The 22,692-nt window shown below is 37.4% G+C and overlaps 1 protein-coding gene across 8 annotated transcripts in view; it reads left to right on the top strand.

Moving 5' to 3' along the window:
• The window catches only part of LOC131153351 (phytanoyl-CoA dioxygenase), a 37,515-nt gene that overhangs the window by 5,021 nt on the left and 9,802 nt on the right, over nucleotides 1-22,692 (top strand). For 3 of the 8 annotated variants that reach the window (XM_058105614.1, XM_058105613.1, XM_058105609.1), the window contains exons 6-8: nucleotides 11,719-11,866; nucleotides 11,969-12,113; nucleotides 12,195-12,281. In XM_058105614.1, the coding sequence (XP_057961597.1) occupies nucleotides 11,719-11,866; nucleotides 11,969-12,113; nucleotides 12,195-12,281 (380 nt within the window). Of the gene's footprint in view, nucleotides 1-11,718; nucleotides 11,867-11,968; nucleotides 12,114-12,194; nucleotides 12,282-15,634; nucleotides 15,861-16,399; nucleotides 21,014-22,692 lie in introns of those variants that run through there. The other 5 variants (XM_058105611.1, XM_058105612.1, XM_058105610.1 and 2 more) reach the window with 4 other exon arrangements.

Here is a 22,692-nt window from a genome sequence, read left to right as displayed (position 1 = left end):
CCACATATGCAATTGATGTCCTTGTAGATTTTGATGCTAAGTAAACTTTAGTCTTCAACTTTGATCCCAAAAGGTTGCATGTCTTTTAGTAACATCTAGATGATTCGGCTTCACTAAGAACTCGTACTATTTTCTTCTTATTGAATGTTGATGTAAACTCTTTATTTACAAGGATCTTTTCAACATCTCGTCTACTAGTTTACGGGGTCCGTAGTGGTGTTCTGGTTAACTAACTATCGGTTGGATCTTCAATGTTAGCAATGAACGTATTGAGGTAGTTGATGTGAAATACAGGGTGTACCTTCGTCCAATTTGGATGATCAACCTTATAAGAGGCCTTCCGAATTTGGTTAATATAGGAGCTGGTCCACCTTGTGAAGTAGCGTCATCTCAACCTCGTAGTAACTTGATTTAATAGATGGAGCTTACCAAGTACTAAGGCACCCATGTTGAATTGCAACGACCTTATCCCTTGATTGGCCCACCTCTTCATCTTCGTAGCCTACTTTCTCCAAGTAGGCTTGGGCAATCTCCGCATTCTATCTCCATTTGGTGAAAATTTATACTCTTTATGTCCAATGTGTGAGGTGATGTTGTAATACTATCCTGTAACAAGTTGGGAAGGACTCTTGTAGGTCATTGAGTTCGTTTGGGCATTGAAACATAATTGAGCCACGTAGAGCAGCTGCACCCAACTCTTTTGGTTGGCGGTGATGAAATAGCACAAGTACTCATTTAGTGGCTTCTTAGATCTCTTCGTCTTTCCATGTCTATGTGAGTAATAGCTTGAAGAGATGTAAAGTTTTGAGCTGAATATTTAGAGAAGTTATGTTTGGAAGTTCTTTGTGAATTTTTTGTCTCTGTCACTGACGGTGTCTTAGGGAAATACGTCACATTATGTTTTTAAAAAATTATGCCGTCTCCTTTACTAAGCAATATTCAGTATTGCTATGAAGGTATGCACTCTATATACCTATTTATAACCACAAGTATAGACGGGACATGTTTGTTGTGATGTTCGTTTCTTTCCTGCTCTTGATATTACAATGGCCATGGATGATTCTTCTTCATTCCTTAGACTAAACCTCCACTAGCAAACCTTTCTCTTTTACTTTTCCTCGTCATTCTCTTGTTATTTTAGTTTATACCTTTTGTTGCTTCTTATTGAAGCTCAAGGTGTGTTTTTTTTTTCCCCCTCCATTGCCTCTTTATTTAACCTATAATAGAAAGCCTTTTGTCTCTTTCTTTGAATTCTAAAAAATCAGAGTGCTTTTGTATTGTTTTCTTGTATCCAGATTTTCTTTGATCATGGGAGAATCTTCTTTGATCATTTGGCAAAAAGAGCATAAGACGAGCGTTCCAGCTGCATCTATCGTTGGAGGTGAGAAATTGGATTGTCGACGAACTAGAATCCTTTCTTTCCTCAAAGACTATTGATCCCTAGGTCAAAACTTTTAGAGCACCCAATAATTTTCTAATTTTCATATTGAGGGCCAATAATTCTGGGAGGGTCTTATCTTTGGAGAAAATTCCATATAGTTGTGTTATTCAATCTATTAGCATTCTAAAAGGAAAGGTCAAAGGAGGTGCGAGGTTGGTATAATTTCTTCAGAAAAATCAAGGTTGCCTGCCTCATCAAGGGGATTTTGAAACCACCTCAAGAAGTTAAAGGGAGGAAGGGAGGAGAGTTGTGTTACTAGTGCATGGATTGCGGCTCCATGAATGTTGAGGCAGTGCTTGAAACTAACCATGGAGTTAGATGATGCTCAGGCTTGCCAAAGTAGGGGAAGCTCAAACGTAGATGACTAGAGAAGGAAATATTTTGATTTTTAGAATTTTTGGGGAGGATATTTGGGGAATTCTTAGCAGAGGGGACGATTTTGAATTTTAGAATTTTTTTTGTTGAATATTAGGGAATTCTCAACAGAGAGAAATATTTTGAAATTTGAGGTGGGGGCAGTTATAAGAACTTTGGACGCTGTGGGAACAGGAAAATATGGGTGCCAAGCTTTAGACAAAAGGGCCCACAAGGCAGAAATCAGAAGTCCATTCTAGCGAAGGCTACTTCGAGTCAAAGTCATAAAAATGGGCTTAATATAACACAAGCCCAAAGGAAGCCCAAAATTTTATTTTATTTTATTTTTTTTCAGTCCACATGGATATAGAGTTCCATGGGTTTTAGGCTTGGGGATTCTTAAATGACCAAGATCCGTCTTCCTTAAAAAACATATTTTTTTCTTGGCTTGAAGAAATACACTTGAAACTTCCAACGTGCAAGCAAAGGAGATTGATAGTGCTAACGGAGAAGAAGGAAAGTTGAAGACAATGCTTAAAGGAGCTTCAAGGGGAGTGATTAGGACCATGGTGAAGGATTCTAGCACAAACTTTGAGAAGCCTAGAGGATTTCTATGATTGGATGCAAAGGAAGATTGAGGAAGAAGAAGTGAATGCAAAGGGGAAAGGTAAGGAGGTAATGCTTCCGGACAATCACATTGAAAGTTCTATGGTGTCAGAAGAACAAGAAGAGATTTTGTTTTCTTTATATGATTCCAAGGAGGAATTTCTTAGGAATCTTAGAAAAGTGAATAGGAGAGAAAATAGCGAGGAGGTAGAAGCAGGGAGGCACGGATATAGGAAAGATGCTGGGTGTGATATTATAAGGCCTCCACAATCTGAAAAGTCTTGGATAGATTTTGTTCAAGGAGCTTAGAGCTCAAATGTGGCTTTGATTCTAAGGGGTATCAACTTATCTACACACACAAAAAATATTTCTCCTAGCTCAGATGAGTTTTTCTCTAGTCATTTAGCTTTGGCTAACAACCTTGAAAGGGATCTTTCAAGAGCAGAACAGGAATATAATGACACATCTAAGGTAAACCTTCCATTCTTTGGTCTATTCCTACTAATTTTGAATTATCTTTATATCATAAGGAAGGATGCCTAGTACTATAAGTCTTTTTGGGAGTGATGGAGAAAACTAGGATGCCTAGGTTCTTCTAAATGATTTAGGGCTTAAGTTGGTGTGTTCAGGTGGGAAGGAGTTTACTACTTGTTTAGAGGGGGTTGGGAAGTGAAGAAAAAACAAAAAATATGGTTATGGAATTGGGAAGATTAGCATGCTTAGTTAACTATGATAAATAGGGAAGGATCTCAAGTCCTAGCTGGTGCTAAGTGAAGATCCTTTCATGGAATGTTAGTGTTTTAGTGGGGTTGGGTAAGAGGAGGGTTGTAAGAGATTTGATTAACAAAATTGGCCTTAATTAATGGCTTGGCACACTAGAGTTTGTTTGTTAAAGGATTATTTACTTGGTTCTTTTTTCCAGTCTGCTTTGTTAGATATTAAGGACTTGGAGAATGGTGGTTTACTTTTGTGTACAACTCTACCATTTCTTCTCAGTAGAATAGTTTTTTTGGAAAAGTTGGCTAACTTGTTTGGTCTTTGTAACTCGTAGTGAGCGGTGGGCGGTGATATTAATGTTGTTTGTAATATGAGGGAGAGGTTAGGGGTTCATAGGGTGAATAGTGGGATGTGAAGATTCAAGAATTGTATACGTGATTGTGGCCCCAGGGGTGCTTTGTTAAATAATGTTAGTTTTACTTGGGTGGACTTAGGGAATGAAGCATGCTTTCGCATTGATATATTCCTCTTCACAAATGTTTGAGAAGAATTGTTTCCAAACATTGTACAGGATTTGTTGGTAAGATCTACCTTCAATCCTAGCCCTATTCATTTGGATTCTAATGTTATTCAATGGGGGACCTGTCCCTTAGATTTGAGAATATGTGGTTGGCTCATTCATCTTTCAGGAAAGAATTCGCGGTAGATGGGGTGCCAGGGTGAGGGGTGGGTAGGTTTCAGGTTGATGAATAGTCTAACATAATTGAGTGCCCTTTCTATCTTCTTTCTTTTTCCATCTATCTTGATGGGAGCAATGTTCACAACCATCGAGCATGGTTTAAAATAAAGGCCGCGATCGTTATACATAACGGTTTTTTGGGTTACTGATACCGTTACACACCACGAAATCGGTGGGAAGAATAGTCACGGTTGTAGCAGTCGTTATTGACCGCGACTATTACGTAAAGGCCGCTACGACCGTTATGTAGCCGCTACAAGACTATTACATAAAAAAAATTATTTTATTCTTTACGTTTTCTTCTCACTTTTCCCTCTCATTTATAAATCATTCTCAATATACCATATGTCAAGAGGGGAAAAAGATTATAATGAGGATGACAAAGATACAAAATTTACTATTTCTTTAAATACTCACAAGAGATGCAATAATTAACAATTTGAAAAATACTAACTTAGGAAAATATTTTATTTTGACAATGTTAGTAATGTGATATTTATGTTATATATTTTTCAACTTCAACCATCTTTCTTTTCTAGCTATTTTATATTTGTATTATTCATATGTCTTATGTGTCTAATAGATTAATGGAGTGTATAATGTATCTTGTTTTATTAATTAATTTAACACACATAAGAATTTATCACAGATAAGAACAATGAGAAGTATAAATACGTACACGCGTAATTTTTCTATCAGTGGGGGTTTAAAACAAATGTAAACTTGTTGCCCTTACCAAAAAACTTAGTTACTCGAACTAAAGGATCCAAAATATGCTAAAACTCTTTATAAGAAGGGCTAAAAACTTAAAACATGCAAGTATGCTTATATGCACAAGGTTGTGCGTGCTTCAAAAAAATTCACGGCCTTTACACCCGCTTCCATTATATAACATCCGCTACTCCCGCTTCCCATTACACCCGTTACCATTACGTTATGCTACCTGCTACCGCGATTTAAAACCATGCCATCAAGTCTTTTGTTAAGTCTTTTTAGGCTCTATATCCTTGTTATAATTTTTGTGGTAAACCGTGGGAGGATTTTGGTTATTGTGGCTTGCAATGCTTAGCTCCATTCCATGTCCACTTGTCACCGATTCTTTGAATATACAACAGCAACAACAAACAAACAAACAATAACAAGCCTTAAGTCCCACTAGGTGAGTTCGGCTACATGAATCTTTTTTAGCCAATTCACTCAATCGAGAGCATTTTCCTCTACTAATTCTTTGAACATGTGTGTTTTAATTTCCTTTGGGGTTATAATGCGTTGTGCATGCCTTGGATACTTCTCCACGACGGAAAATTTAGAAATCCGCTCTTTACAATCAAGCCTTAAGTAGTGCCATTTGTTGATGTAATCCATGACGACCTTATCTTCTACCATGTGGTGTTTGTTAGCTCCATTAGACTAACATTGCTGAGTTTTGTAGAAGTGGTTAAGGAAGTTCTTCTTAATGCTTCCAACTCGATGAGCTCAAACTTTAAGTCTGTGTACCAGTCAAAATGCATGGCCTTGCAAAGACTAAATAAATTTGTTTGATGAGAAGGTCATCACAAATGTGGGACATTCTCACAAGTTTCATAGAATTTGAAACATGTTGTCTTGGGTTGCCTTTTATCAAATTTGTTCATATTATTTGTCAATATGCTTTATGTATGACTTTGAATACATGAGAAAGCTATGGGAGGGACCAACGACCATATATTGAGCTCCTATTACGTTTGTTATCATGCTAGTAGTTGTTGGATAGACAACAAGGTGACCAATGTGGAGTGGATCACATTGGGAGTAAAACAATGAGGATGTGTAGGATCAATTTATCACTATTTTGTACTCCCAACTTGTTTATGATTGAGGAAATTGTGTCTTGGTCAAAAGTAAGATCTTCCCCTTTATTTCTTTAATCTTCTCCCCAACTTTAGTAGCGTTGATCACTATAATGGGAACGATGACAATGGGTAAAGGGGTATTCAATTGTGTGGATAAGATCTCTTCCCTAGGGCTTCTTGGTAATATTCCAAAGTGTGAGCTATTGGAAGAGTAATAATCAGTGGATCGGGATTTTGTCCCAATTCAAAGAGTATTTCAAGATCAATGAAGCCTTTAAGTTTAACCTTTTTTTAGCGTGGAGGTTGAGCATTATTGTAGGTTTAGGCTCAATTTCCTTGATTTGTTGAGGGGCTTGTAAGCCAAGGATCCTCAATTCGCTGCAAGTGATTGGACCTTTAGATGTTGGTTTTTGGTGGAGTTGATGTCACCTTTTGTAGATCTAAGAGTCTAGAAGTGGCATTCTTGTTGGCTTGACTCTTCATGGGAGCCATTGGATTTAATTATGCGGAGTTGAAAATTTGTTGTGTAAGAGAGAGAGATGGGAGGCAGAGAGGTTCCACTGGGCTTGCTAAAAATTTATAACTGCAAATTTCATGCTTTCGAAATTAAAGACAAAAAAATTTGGAACAAATGCTTAATTTTTATATTGAATAAAAGAATAGTGCTATTTGTGTGGATGTTCTTTACAATAGAGAATAATAATTCACTTGATTAGATCTCTTTGAAAAAGATTTGAAGAGAAAGTTCCTAAGCAAGTTGGCAGGTTTGATGATTTATCGGAAGATGGGTTTGGGTTTGATCTTCAATCTCCTTGAAAAGCTTTTGATTCGAGGGCTTGAACTTGAAGCGCATGTTCCCAAATGAGTCAATGATGGATCTTCCAAATGATGGATTTGTTAGTTTTACGGAAGATGGACTAGTGTTTGAACTTTGATCTTCTTAAAAAAATCAACCAATTCAAAGGCTCTAAGAGTGTGTTCCTTAGTGTTGCAGTGGTTAATATTCTAGATGATGAATTTGATGATCTGTAGGATGATGGATTTGCATTTGATCTTTGTGGAGCGTGATCGCGAAGAACATGCGTTGAATTTACGACCGAAGATGTATCCTTTGATCATTGGTCGATCTTCTTAGTTTAGGTAGCTCAGATTTTGGAAGAGTTGCTGAAGAGTCGAGGATAGGATTTTCTCTACAAGTTGATGTGTGGCTCGTGGCTTAGTGCACCCCCCCATATATAGGGAAACTAGTGTTAGGTGAAATCTGGAAGCTCTCACGTTTAGACACATGTCCCTATGCAAGAGTTGGGCTTTTGAATGGACCAACTGTAGTTTAATAGTTGAGCCCATTTTTAATGTTGAACGCAAAAGGTCATTTTATTAATGAGACCCAATATATATTTTGATTGGGCACATCATAATAATTAATCAAATGAATCTAGGGTTAGATGAAATCTAGAAGATCTTGTGTTTAGACACATATCCCCATGCAAGAGTTGGGCTTTTGAATGGACCAGCTATAGTTTAATAGTTGAGCCCTTCTCCAATGTTGAACGCAGAATGCCATTTTTCTTAATGGGATTGTTTGATTGGGCACATTAAAATAATTAATCAAATAAATCTTTATTTTGAATGATTAGCATTAATAATTTTTTAATTCTTATGCATATGTTTGGGATTCAAAATAGATTTTTTATTTTATTTTATTTTATTTTTGGGGTGGTCTAGGTCAGGAATATTGATAGTGACGACTTGGTTAGTGGGGATATTGTCTACAAGCCTTAGTGTGAAGAAGACTTGAGCTTGGCCGAATTAGTGTCTAAAACATTTCTTTTTGGGTGGGGAAAGTGGTTATGGCAGTTTTCTTTGGAGCCCAATTTCCTTTGGAATAATGTAATTTGTAGCGAAATGGGTTGAGCAGAATGAGTGAGATACTAGAGCATACTGCTAAGGTTAGCCATGTATGCCCTTGGAAACTTTTTCTCCAGTTTCTAGTATTTTTTCCCCATGTGAGGTATATAACTAAGAATGAGGAGAGGGTTCCTTTCTTGGATGATTTTTGGGTTGAAGATACTCCATTTTTTATTAACCTTTTCCCTGTGTTTGGTGCTCCTTTTGTCCTTGCTGATCCCTTCTTTTCTCAGGAAAGTTCTAACTCTGGGAACTTCCATTTCACTTGAAATTTGAGTGAAGACTGATGATCTGGTAACGCTGTTGAATGTTCTTGATTCCTTTCATTTTTGGTGTGGGGCGTAATCGTAGAGGATGGATTTTGGAGACTATTGATCATTTGTCCCAATTTTGTTTCTTTCCATCTTAATTTTTTGGTTTACAAGTCTGTGGTTCCCTCCAAAATAAAGGCTTTTACTGGAATGCAGTCCTTGAAAGAATTAATACTAATGACCACTCAAGGGAAGGTCAAATTAAGCTATATCTCTTGATTGATGTGTGCTTTGTTACTGGAATGAGTAGACACATTTACATTAAACCTTACATTGTCCATTTTCGCGGGAAAATTGGAACAATTTTTTTGCTCTTTTGGCATGCACAAAGTCTCTCCTGTCTCTTTGCAGAGTTTTTTCTCCTTTCTTTCAGGCATTTTAGTAGAACAAAGGAGAGGAATGCCTTGTGGAGTTATTGTTAGCAATGACTTGGTGCATTAGGTTGATGTACAACACAATTTAGAGATTATGCTATTCCTGTTGATCAAATTTGGAGTAGAGTGGCATTCTTGGCATCTTTTCAGTCTTCTGCTTGTGGTTTCTTCAGTGGAATTTCTTTGTTAGATCTGCAGGGGAGTGGCCAGGTGTTCTTCATTAGACATATTATATCTATTTTTATTCTTTTCTTTCTCGGTTGTAGTTAATTATTTTATTTTATTTTATTGGGGGATATAAGATACCTTATCCCTTTGTTAAATATTGACATACATTGTTGATCCAAAATCTAACAGCTTAAGCTTTTAGATGAAGTGGTAGTCTGGCATGGTATTGTAGCTATGGTTGCCAGGAGGTCCTAGGTTCTAGTCTTTGCTTCCCTTTATTTTATGGTGGTATTCTTTGTAATGGGTGTTATTGACATTTGCTCCTCTCCTCGCACAATTGGGCTGCACATGCAGAGCTTGAAGTACATTTTTTGGCACACAACCTAATAGCATATGCTTTTTGGTGAAGTGGTAGTCTTAACGCTCCTCTTTGTGATTATTCTCTTTCACTCTTAGTATCATTCTTTATCAAATGAAAAGAAAAAAAAAGAGATTATGATAGATAAGGCATAATAAAGTATATGATGACGAGACTAATTACAAGAACAATAGCAACTTGAATAATGATATTGATGATGATGGGGATAGTGAGGACCATGATGACTATGATGTCATTATTGAAATAATATAATTTTCATACTATACACGAGCATAATTGACAAAATTATTCTGATTCTTGTGTCTGTATCCAGAACACTAAGGCAGCGTTTGGTTCATAGTTGGAATCAGTATTGGAATTCACTGGAATTGGAAACGTAATGCCAGATTCCTCTCTCATGTTTGGTTTGAAACAAAATCAGAATTGAAATTGTATTATAATGTTTGGTATAGACATAGGAATCGAAAATGAGTCTGGTTAGTATAAAAAGTTTATTCAATTAATTTAATATGAAATAGTAATATTATAAATATAATTATAATATAATATTATTTTATTAAGCTATGAAATAAAAAAAAATTTACAATAAAATTATTTTGATAATCATGTACTTGATTATGCTTTGCGTATATTTTATCATATTTTATTATTATTATTATTATTATTATTATTTTGTTTTAATTATATTATTAGTATTATATTTTATCTTTTATTGCATAAGTATTATATTTTAATATGTAATTTATTAAATGTAAATAAAAATCTCATATTTTATAACACTATAACATAATTTATCATTTGATATAAAATAATAATATAATAAAACAACCACCATAGTATTATATTTCATCACACAATAGTATTTTATTCTTTTTTGTACATTATATAAGTACTAAAGTTTACTATTATATATTTATATTAATGATATTAATAATATTAATTAATAATATAATAAAACAACCACCATAGAATTATACTTTATTACACTATATTATTTATTCAATTTTTTACATATTATTAGTAAAATTTACTATTATATATTTGTATTAATGATATTAATAATATAATTTTATCTTATTTTAAGGTTCTACATAATAATATAATAAATAAATAATCATATCACAATTACATCATAGTATTTTATAATTTAATACTATTCTGTTACTTTTTATGTGATATAATATTATTATATATAATGTAAAATTAATAATAATGGTTAAAAATATTTATATTAATATATAATATATTATTATATATTTATATTTAATGATGTCATAATATTTATATAATTTTTTAGATTTATGTAATATATATTATATGATATATAGTATTATATTTATATTATTTTTTATATTTATATAATTATATATTACATTATCGTTCTTGTGTATATTTAATATACAATGGCATTATATTTTTTTTTTATATACTGTATCATTATAAAATTTTACTATTATATATTCATAATTGATGATAATAATAAATATATATATATTTTTTAAGAATATAAATAATAGTATAATACAACAACAACAAAACCAAGGCTTAGTCCCACTAAGTGGGGTCGGCTAATATAAATAATAGTATAATAAAATCAATATTCATACCTTGAGTATATCATAATATTTAACATATAACATTGTTCTATTAATTTTATATGTTATAATGTTATTATATATATTATAAAAAAGTATGAATAATGATGGTTTAATAATAATTTATATTAAACGATATAATAATATTATAAATATTAATAATGATATCATAATATTAATATTATTTTTTAAATTTATGTAATATATATTATATTATATAAATTATCATATTATAACAAATACTATGTTTCCAGGAATCGGGATTTGATTCCAAAGTAAAAGTCAGGAATCAAAATGTAAGTATGAGGGGGAATCCCATTTCTGCATGGAATGGGAATTGGAATAATATTACTATAAAACAAATATTAGGAATGGGAATCAACCATTCTGATTTTGATTCCTAGATTTGATTCCCAATTACCAAACACTACCTAATAATGTAATTCCAATTTGATTTTTATGTTGAAATTAGCCAGTTAGGGGGAGGGTGGGAGGGGTGGTGGTGGTTATCATTCCATTTCCTATTTCAATTCGTCCGATTCTAATTTTGAGTTCCACTCCGATCTTGGTCATATAATTCTTTTATCAAACCAAATCCATCTGATGATTGCAATCTTCTTTATGAAGTTGACATTTTATGGCAGTTTTCAGCCTTTTGAATTCGTTTTTGAGGCGTCTACCTGCATTTTGGATGAAACGATGCATGAAAATGGGGCCGTGATTTTGTTTCTTGTTTTCTGTTTTCAAAAATGTAGAAAACACAAATCACATGGAAAGCAGATTTATGAATGTTTGTGAAAACAGGACATTTCTAGGAAATATAATGAAGTTTTCAGAATTTCAGAAATGAATTCTGCCAACAATTGAAAATGGCTCAAAAGAAAGGTTACATTTTCTGTTTTGTTTTTTTTTTTTTTTTTCATTTTTGGAAGTAAGAACAATTCTCAAGAATAGGCTTTGAAATGATACCAAATAGACCCTAAAGGTTCTGTGTATTAGGAGCAGCTACTGTTCCTTTGATTTTTTTTGTAGAGTGATGTTTTTATTCTTCATTTTATGAACAATAGGGTCTAATTTTGAGAATTGCTAGGGGTACATGTCTTAAAACCCTATACTTTGTGGGCAGTTTTTTGCGTTTAAACAGTTCCTATTGAGAAGTGAGATGAATAATATTGTTTGTAACTTCAAATGTGCCTAAGCTGGTGACAATTTCTTGAATAGACATGCCTCTGTATATTTTCTTGATTTTGTATTTGTGGTCATGATCTAACATGTGTGAGAATTTCATTTCCAGCAACCAGGTATAGGAGGTGAAGTAGTGCCACACCAGGACAATTCATTTCTTTATACTGAACCACCAACTTGCACAGGACTTTGGCTGGCTTTAGAAGATGCAACAATAACAAATGGTTGCATCTGGGCCATTCCTGGATCGCAGAAAAGTAACAGTCTTTTTTATCCAGCTTATGTTTCTTTCCTTCTGAGCATCTACTGGCCTGTCAAATATTAGGTACAATAAACTTTATTTGTGATGTTGTTTCCAGATGGGCTTGTGAGAAGGTTCATTAGAAATGAGGAAGGGGTACACTTTGATCGGCCATCCCCGGCTTATGAGCATAAAGATTTTGTGCCTATTGAAGTGAAAGCTGGTTCTTTGGTGGTCATTCATGGTGATCTTATTCATCAAAGGTGAATTTGTTGAAAGAAATTTCTGTCTGATTAGAATTGACAGTCATCTTTTCCCATTCTTCTAATACACCTGTATTACAGTTTTGTGAATCAGTCCGCAAAGTCACGGCATGCATACAGCTTGCATGTGGTAGATACTGATGGCTGCGAATGGGCTCAAGAAAATTGGTGAGTTTATTAAAGAATTTCACACTTAATCTTCCCTTCTGTGCAAGTGGTTTTTCAAACTTGTATATTTTCACTGACAGCTGGAAGCATGAGATAGTGCACTTGTCCAAATTAAATTGGCTTTCCCAAATATCTTTTTTAGAATTAAATGTTTTGATTTGGAAATCTGTATGTATGACTCATCTATCGTTGTACTACTCTTGAAGGATAAGCAAAAGTAACTATTCATGTATTTGCGCCACGGAATCTCTTTCTGGATTTATTTCTACCAATTTTTTTTTTTTCACTTCTTGAATAGGATGCATGCATACCCATGCTAATGCTGAAATTAGAATCCTGCTTTCATTCTTTATTTGCTTGTTAAGACTTTATAGGAAAAGAAATGAAAACTTCGTATTTTTATAACTGCTTAGCTTGGGTTGCTATTGTAGGATTCCAAAATTTCTTTGCTTTTCCCTAAAGAATCCTAATGCATAATTGATCACAATGGCTCTTTTGTGGGATTTTATATTATTTCATTGGTGTTGTTGAGCCATTGTATTTATGACAATTTTCCTTTCATCTTCACATTTATGGGGAGCATCAAGAGGTCACATATGAGCAAGATTGAGGAATTTGGGGTCAATTACTTGGTTTAAGTTGTTTTTGTTCCTATTTCTGTGATATTATCTAATGCTATTTTAACCAGATCATGAATTAGAAGATTTTAAGAATATAGGTTTTAGGAAAGTGGTAGTTCAGTTTTAGTAAGTTTCCTTATTTTATTTGCTTGATTCCAAATTATCTTGGGCCTATAATATATGATTGCAGGACTTATTATAGAGTTGAATAATATGAGTATTAGGGTTTAAACTTTTTGTGACGTTCACGAGGTCTTACTTCATTTGGTATCAGTGCTGTATACAGTCATCACCATCGCCGCTGTTGCTCCAGCCCAACCAGCAACACCCTTGTTATTGCAGCCCTGGTGCGGGCAGCCAGTGGCAGCTGGTTACGGCTCAGCTGTTGCCAAGCAGTGACAATTTTATTGTCATATTCGCTGTGGAGTTCCATTGTGAATGCTGATACCCCCTGGTGTCATTGTCCTGTCTGCTTCAAAGAAAGTAGCCTTTGTGGGAAGACAGCAGAACATGCATGGAGGCACTTTAAGTGGCTGAACTGGCTGCATTACTCGAACTGGTTGGTCTGGACCCATATGTCAGAGCCAGAGCAGTCCAGTAGGAATTAAAAATCAAAGAATGAATGGACAGAAACCATGGTAATGAAAGACCAAATTTCAGCCAGTTCAATGTAATGTTGCTGATTTGAAATACTGGCTAGACCATGCTGCATTAAGCAGACTTGTGCTGCTACCTAACAGCAGAAATTGGACATTGTGGACCTTTGAGGGAGTGTGGCCGACCTGTAGGGATGTTGGGGAGGCCTCTGTAGTGATATTGCAAGGCACACTAAAATGAGGCCATGAATGGCCTTCTGATTGACCGACTGATGCACTGGGCTGCTTAGATATGCTGATGAAAGAAGAGGGAATTGAGAATGCAAATGGTACCACTGGCTCAACTGTAGTTACTATTGAGCAACCTTTGAACCTGTCCATTAGAGATTTTGTGTACAACTGTTAAGGGAATTAGTGGGTGAAACATGCATGATTGCATAACAAAATATTCTAGAACCCATCCACTGGAAAGACCACTTACAAAATGTAGTAACCCGACACAAAAAAAAAAAAAAAGAAGAAGATATTTTGGAGAAGATATTTTGAGATATTTATATATAAATATCTTGGAGGAGATATTTATTTAGATTACTTAAGGGCTAAGTAAAGATTTATTCTATAAATTCTCTTATCCTCTCTCATTCTCTCATTCTCTCATTCTCTCTCTCTCTCTCTCTCCCTCTCTCAAGGATTTATTCTATAAATTCTCTTATTCTCTTTCATTCTCTCTCTCTCTCTCTCTCTCTCTCTCTCTCTCTCTCTCTCTCTCTCTCTCTCATTTTTCTCTCTCTCTCTCTCTAAGATCCTTCGCCGTTCATCATCCGTTTCCAAAAACGGAGGGTACTGCGTGGATCAGAAGAGGAAACTCTACACTTTTAGTGGATCGGATCGTCGTTTCGGAGAGTTTCGGGTTTTCCCAAGAATCGAGGTAGGAATCTGATCCTAATTTTGATTAGATATTTGGATAGCAGTAGAAAACATAGTAAGGTTATGTTCTGTGGTTTTAGGTTTTCAGGATCTCGAGTTGTCGTTTTGGACCGTTTTCGTACGAAGTTTATTTCGAATATAAGGTAAGGGGAATTTGATTACAACATTTATTTTGGAAAACTAAACCGCTAAAAAGCTAGTTTACGTTATTATGTATGATTTAACTGCTTATTTGTGAAATTCTACCGAGTAGAAATGCCGGTTTGACGATTTTACGGTTTTTGGTAAAAACGAGGATTTCGACGTGTGATCTCCAAATTTTACAAACATCGTTATTTGTGTTTATACTATAGTAGGAGAGGCTCGATTCCTTTATTTATTTAGTTAAACTATGTATATTGAATTTCTATCATTTAGCGGGTTTTTGTATTAAACTTGTGTGATATATGTTGAAATGGAAATGAATGTATTTTCTATACTACTGATATAGAATATGGGAATGAAATTCCAATTTGTTATACTGACAATGTGATAAACAGAGGCTGGTGATACACCGAGCCGCATCAGTAAACAAAGAGGGGTAAACCAGGTGCAAAGACGCCGATTTGAACCCGCTGGAATTATTTCTATACTATTGATATAGATTATGGGAGATAAAATCATATTTGTATAAATTGAATTTATGATACACAGAACCACAGCTTGAGAGTCCCGGGAGGGTTGAAAAATACTTTCTTTGCAGAGTTGAAATAAACTACTGTTATATGATACGGCACGATATCGTAGCTAGATGTACACGTGCAACCACACGTACTAAACGATGTGGGTACCAAGATGGTCGGCTAGCAGGGTGAAACCATTGGCTGATATTGGGCCAATGGAGGCAGTCGGATCGTATGTAGGTACTCGGCAGTGTCTGCACGAACAGGGCATTGGACGAGTACCAGTGCACAACCCGAGCCACGGGGTAAAACTGGTTATAGGGATATTTTGCTGTTGGTCATCTGATAAATCATTAAATGGTCGAAAGACAGATGTGGGAATTTTGTAATATGAATAATGATATACCTGATGCATTACTGTATTGAAAATATTTGATTTATATTCCAGATGTTGAATGAAAATATGCATGTATGCAGTCACACACTGTTGTAACTCCTTCTTCCTTACTGAGAGGTGTCTCACCCTATCTTACAACCTTTGTTTTCAGGTCCATCCGTGCGTCGGTCCTAGTAGATAAAAGGACTAGGGAGGTTATTTTGGTTAGCTTACGTAAGCATCTAAATTTTTGTACTAAACTTGATGAAAGTCCTTTTTGGAGGGTTGTAATATGACGATTACTCTAAGTCCGAATGTATGTAAATTATGGATGTATTAGTGAACTCTGGTATAAGGCTAGTAGTAATCCCAATGGATGTTTATGTTTTTCCGCGACATTTACATCATGATTATGTATGTTTTACACCCGTATGTCCCTGTTTAGGGCGGGTTGTTTCCATATCTTGAACAGGTATAGGTATTTGATGTATGTGAGTGACACCTGAGTCCGTGTAAAGGGCCGGGTCGTTACAGTTGGTATCAGAACCCGTAGCCAGTCGGAAGTATGATTTGATTCATGCTGCCTGGTTAGGGATATGTGCTAAACTAAGAAGTTGCTAGTTGTTACAGTCTAGAATATACCAGGGTATAGGACATGGATATGACCTTGAGTTTTGTTTTGTATACCTGGAGATGAAAACAATTGGCAGACTTCTGTGTTTTTCTGGATCATTCGAAGGGTTCAGAAAATCATGGCAATCTATTGATGGTGTTGTTTCCAAGTGGAAGAGCAGAACTTGAGTTAGAATGATGATGTTAAATTAATGGAGTACATCGATATTCAGGATGTGGATTTAAGGAACTGAGTCTATAGTATGATAGTGTTAGTTGATGCTTAGGCTATTACCTTCTAATGAATTCTCGTAAATGTTTTCAGGATGGAATCCAGGGATATCACTGCCAATATAGGTGGCAGTAGTAGTGAGGGTGCCGGCCCCGAGGCTGGTAACGACTCTACTAGTGTGTTACGTGAATTCGCACAGCAGCTTATGGCTGAGGTAGTGCGTACGAATAGAGGGCAGGATCGTCCTATGACTGAGTTGGGTTGCTCTATTGAGCAGTTCACCAGATTGAAGCCCTCTGCTTTTGTGGGCGGTACAGATCCAGTTCGTGCTGAGAATTGGATCCAGGAGATCGAGAAGATCTTAGGTGTGTTAAATTGCACTGAAAAGCAGAAAGTCACCTTCGCCACGTTCAAGTTGGCAGGGGAGGCTGAGAGATGGTGGGGGTCGGTAAAGCAGATGGAGGAGCACCGACCGATACCGATAGTGTTGACATGGGCCCGATTCAAAGAGCTCTTCTTTGAACGTTATTTTCCGGCCACAATGAGAAATGCGAAAATGGAGGAATTTATGAATTTGACGCAGGGTTCACTGACAGTGCAGCAGTACGCTGCCAAGTTCCAGGAGCTGTCTCGATTTGCTCCATTCGTGATTCCTGATGAAGCAAAGAAGGCTTGGAAGTTTCAGAGGGGTCTGAGGAGCGAGATCCGTAAGCAGACGGCGATTCTGCAGTTACAGGATTTTGCTACGTTGGTTGATAAAGCCACGGTAGCAGAGGAGTGTTTACTAGAGGATGCAGAGGTTCAGGTTACGAAGAAGAGGCCAGCGCCTCCTAATTATTCATCGGGGGCAGGACAGAGTAAATGGAAGAAAAATAGTAGTGGCACGTCCCAGAATGCCGCAAGTGTTCCACATTGCTCTTTATGTGGTAAGAAACACCAGGGGCAGTGTTGGTTGTCTACGGGAGCCTGTATGCGGTGTGGTAGACAAGGACATCAGATGAGAGACTGTCCGAGGCAGAGGAATGATGGAGTCACACAGAAGCAATACAGAGGGAATGCTCCGACACAGCGTGGTGGTCAGCAGGGGGGTACTGCCCAGGCTAGGGTATATTCTCTGACTCCTGGTGACGCTGAGAACGCTGGTGACGTGGTCACAGGTACTATTTATGTGTTTTTTTCATGAAGCTATAGTACTTTTTGATTCTGGAGCTACGCATTCTTTTATTTCCCGTAATTTTGTTAAATTATGTGGTTTGGAGGTGCAACTGTTGGATTATGAATTGGTAGTGACTACGCCGTCTGGGTCTGTAGTCGGGTGTAGTAAGTTAGTCCATAACTTCCCTGTGGAAATTCAGGGAAGAATACTACCAGTTAACCTAGTGGTCTATGACATGCATGGTTTTGATATCATCCTTGGGATGGACTGGTTGTCGGCCAGTTATGCTAGTATTGATTGCCACAGGCGAGAGGTGTTGTTTAAACCACCAGGGGAGCAGGAATTCAAATTCCAGGGGTCGTGTGTGCGTTCTACACCACGAATTCTTTCAGCTTTGCAAGCTAGGAGGCTACTCCTAGATGGCTGCCAAGGGTATCTGGCGTTTGTGAAAGATACGCCGGTTGAAAAAAATAAGTTGGAAACAATTGCTGTAGTGTGCGAGTTCCCTGACGTGTTTCCAGAGGACTTGCCAGGGTTACCTCCAGATAGGGAAGTGGAATTCGCGATAGAGCTAGTTCCAGGTACGGCGCCGATATCGAAAGCTCCGTACCGTATGGCTCCAGCTGAATTGAAAGAACTGAAGGAACAACTTCAGGAGCTCCTAGACAAGGGATACATTCGTCCTAGTATTTCTCCTTGGGGAGCTCCCGTTTTGTTTGTTAAGAAGAAGGATGGGTCGATGAGAATGTGCATCGACTACAGAGAACTGAACAAGGTGACGATAAAGAATAAATATCCGCTACCTCGAATCGATGATCTGTTTGACCAGCTTCAAGGCACGCAGATCTACTCTAAGATTGATCTACGATCTGGGTATCACCAGCTGAAGGTGAAAGTGGAAGACATTCCTAAGACGGCATTTCGAACTCGGTATGGCCATTATGAATTTATGGTTATGCCTTTTGGTTTGACTAATGCACCTGCAGCGTTTATGGATTTGATGAACAGGGTCTTTCACGAATATTTAGACCGGTTCGTCGTGGTATTTATCGACGACATCCTAGTGTATTCTAGGAGCGCTGCAGAGCATGAGGGGCATTTGAGGCTTGTCTTGCAAATGCTTAGGAATAAGAAATTGTATGCTAAATTGAAGAAGTGTGAGTTCTGGCTAGAGCAGATTGCGTTTCTTGGTCACGTCGTGTCCAAGGAAGGTGTATCTGTGGACCCGAGTAAGATTGAAGCAGTAGTGAACTGGGCGAGACCGAAGAATGTTCAGGAAGTAAGAAGCTTTTTAGGTCTTGCAGGTTACTACCGTCGTTTTGTAGAAGGGTTCTCCAGTTTAGCAGGTCCTTTGACGCGACTCACGAGGAAGAACGTGAGGTACGTTTGGACTGAGGAATGTGAGTTGAGTTTCCAGGAGCTGAAACGGCGACTGGTTACTGCTCCAATCCTGACCATTCCTTCAGGGGATGGTGGATTCGTTATTTATAGTGACGCCTCTAAGAAGGGTCTTGGTTGTGTTCTAATGCAGCAGAGCAGAGTAATTGCTTACGCTTCTCGGCAACTTAAAGAGTACGAGAAGAACTACCCGACACATGATATGGAATTAGCAGCGGTAGTATTTGCATTAAAAATTTGGAGGCATTACTTGTATGGTGAAAAGTGCGAGATTTTTACTGACCATAAAAGTCTTAAATACTTTTTCACCCAGAAGGAGCTGAACATGAGACAACGCAGGTGGCTAGAGTTGATTAAAGACTACGACTGTGTTATTAGCTATCACCCAGGAAAGGCTAATGTGGTAGCTGATGCTCTGAGTCGGAAGTCTGTTGATGCGTCTGTTTCAGCGATTAGAGTTCAGCACCAAATTTGTATGGACTTGGAAAGGTTGGGCTTGGAAGTGGTAGAAGAAAATCATCAGGCTGTTCTTGCCAGCTTGGTGGTGCAACCGACCTTACAAGAGAGGATCCGTGTAGCGCAAAAAGAGGATCCAAAGTTAGTTGAGGTTATAGAAGGAGTTCGGAATGGTTTAAAGCCAGACTTCAGTATTTCTGGTGATGGGATACTGAGATTCCGCAGCAGGGTTTGCGTTCCGAATGATGCCGTGATTAAACGGGTTATTCTAGAGGAGGCACACCGTTCGCTCTACACTGTACATCCTGGTAGTACGAAAATGTACCGGGATTTGAGGGAATCTTTCTGGTGGTCTAATATGAAAAGAGAGATCGCCCAATTTGTAGAACAGTGCCTGACATGTCAGCAGATTAAAGCAGAACATCAGAAGCCGGCAGGACCACTTCAACCACTCGACGTCCCTGAGTGGAAGTGGGAACATGTCTCAATGGATTTTGTGACGGGTTTACCTGCGGCGATGCATGGGCAGAATGCCATATGGGTTATAGTAGATCGGTTGACGAAGACTGCACACTTCATTCCAATCAGAGTCAGCTACTCTCTGAATAAGCTGGCAGAACTTTATGTGCAGGAGGTGATACGACTCCATGGTGTTCCTATATCTATTGTTTCAGATCGAGATCCGCGTTTTACATCTCGTTTTTGGAAAAGTTTACAGGATGCCTTGGGATCGCGATTGATGTTCAGTACGTCTTTTCACCCACAAACGGATGGACAGTCGGAGAGAACTATTCAAACGTTAGAAGATATGTTGCGGGCTTGTATACTAGATTTTGGTAATATTTGGATACGATATCTACCGCTTGTTGAATTTGCATATAACAACAGTTACCAGGCGAGCATAGAGATGGCACCTTATGAGGCTTTGTACGGTCGTCGGTGTCGATCTCCGTTGTACTGGGATCAGGTAGGTGAGCGGCAGATACTAGGTCCAGAACTGATTCAGCAGACCTCTGCAAAGGTTGCATTGATCAGGGAAAGAATTAAAGCAGCTCAGAGTCGACAAAAGAGTTATGCTGATACTCGTCGGCGAGAGTTGGAATTTGAAATAGGAGATATGGTATTCTTGAGAATCGCTCCGATGAAAGGGGTGATGAGATTCGGGAAGAAGGGGAAGCTAAGTCCTCGGTATGTCGGGCCTTTTGAAATCCTTGAAAGGATAGGTTCGGTTGCTTATCGAGTGGCTTTACCTCCAGCATTATCCCAAGTTCATGATGTATTTCACGTGTCTGTACTGAGGAAGTATATACCAGATCCATCACATGTACTGAGTTACGAACCTCTAGAGATCAGTGAGACTTTATCATATGAGGAGGTACCAGTACTGATATTAGGTCGGAAAGTTCAGCAGTTACGGACTAGGGAAATACCGCTAGTGAATGTATTATGGCGTAACCATACAGTGGAGGAAGCTTCATGGGAGTTAGAGTCAGAAATACGCCAGAAGTACCCGCAGTTATTTTCGGAAGGTATGTAATTATGTATAGTAGTATAGGTGGTATGGTCTTCGGGAGAGTTTTGTGTGTGTAATCTTCCGAAGCATCACATTGTAACCACGGTATTCCTCCGCCATAAGCGAGGGTAGATAATAACTTCGCGCCGGAGCTGCTTTGAGGGTGGCTGCCGACTCTTCTGTAGGTCTCTGACGTAAGGTAGAGTACGTTTGGTATCAGTTGGTGAATTTCGGGGACGAAATTCTTATAAGGAGGGGAGATTGTAGTAACCCGACACAAAAAAAAAAAAAAAGAAGAAGATATTTTGGAGAAGATATTTTGAGATATTTATATATAAATATCTTGGAGGAGATATTTATTTAGATTACTTAAGGGCTAAGTAAAGATTTATTCTATAAATTCTCTTATCCTCTCTCATTCTCTCATTCTCTCATTCTCTCTCTCTCTCTCTCTCCCTCTCTCAAGGATTTATTCTATAAATTCTCTTATTCTCTTTCATTCTCTCTCTCTCTCTCTCTCTCTCTCTCTCTCTCTCTCTCTCTCTCTCATTTTTTCTCTCTCTCTCTCTAAGATCCTTCGCCGTTCATCATCCGTTTCCAAAAACGGAGGGTACTGCGTGGATCAGAAGAGGAAACTCTACACTTTTAGTGGATCGGATCGTCGTTTCGGAGAGTTTCGGGTTTTCCCAAGAATCGAGGTAGGAATCTGATCCTAATTTTGATTAGATATTTGGATAGCAGTAGAAAACATAGTAAGGTTATGTTCTGTGGTTTTAGGTTTTCAGGATCTCGAGTTGTCGTTTTGGACCGTTTTCGTACGAAGTTTATTTCGAATATAAGGTAAGGGGAATTTGATTACAACATTTATTTTGGAAAACTAAACCGCTAAAAAGCTAGTTTACGTTATTATGTATGATTTAACTGCTTATTTGTGAAATTCTACCGAGTAGAAATGCCGGTTTGACGATTTTACGGTTTTTGGTAAAAACGAGGATTTCGACGTGTGATCTCCAAATTTTACAAACATCGTTATTTGTGTTTATACTATAGTAGGAGAGGCTCGATTCCTTTATTTATTTAGTTAAACTATGTATATTGAATTTCTATCATTTAGCGGGTTTTTGTATTAAACTTGTGTGATATATGTTGAAATGGAAATGAATGTATTTTCTATACTACTGATATAGAATATGGGAATGAAATTCCAATTTGTTATACTGACAATGTGATAAACAGAGGCTGGTGATACACCGAGCCGCATCAGTAAACAAAGAGGGGTAAACCAGGTGCAAAGACGCCGATTTGAACCCGCTGGAATTATTTCTATACTATTGATATAGATTATGGGAGATAAAATCATATTTGTATAAATTGAATTTATGATACACAGAACCACAGCTTGAGAGTCCCGGGAGGGTTGAAAAATACTTTCTTTGCAGAGTTGAAATAAACTACTGTTATATGATACGGCACGATATCGTAGCTAGATGTACACGTGCAACCACACGTACTAAACGATGTGGGTACCAAGATGGTCGGCTAGCAGGGTGAAACCATTGGCTGATATTGGGCCAATGGAGGCAGTCGGATCGTATGTAGGTACTCGGCAGTGTCTGCACGAACAGGGCATTGGACGAGTACCAGTGCACAACCCGAGCCACGGGGTAAAACTGGTTATAGGGATATTTTGCTGTTGGTCATCTGATAAATCATTAAATGGTCGAAAGACAGATGTGGGAATTTTGTAATATGAATAATGATATACCTGATGCATTACTGTATTGAAAATATTTGATTTATATTCCAGATGTTGAATGAAAATATGCATGTATGCAGTCACACACTGTTGTAACTCCTTCTTCC

Source organism: Malania oleifera, chromosome 4, assembly GCF_029873635.1.
Source record: "Malania oleifera isolate guangnan ecotype guangnan chromosome 4, ASM2987363v1, whole genome shotgun sequence".
Taxonomy (NCBI): domain Eukaryota; kingdom Viridiplantae; phylum Streptophyta; class Magnoliopsida; order Santalales; family Ximeniaceae; genus Malania; species Malania oleifera.
This window is presented reverse-complemented; position numbering and strand designations above follow the sequence as displayed.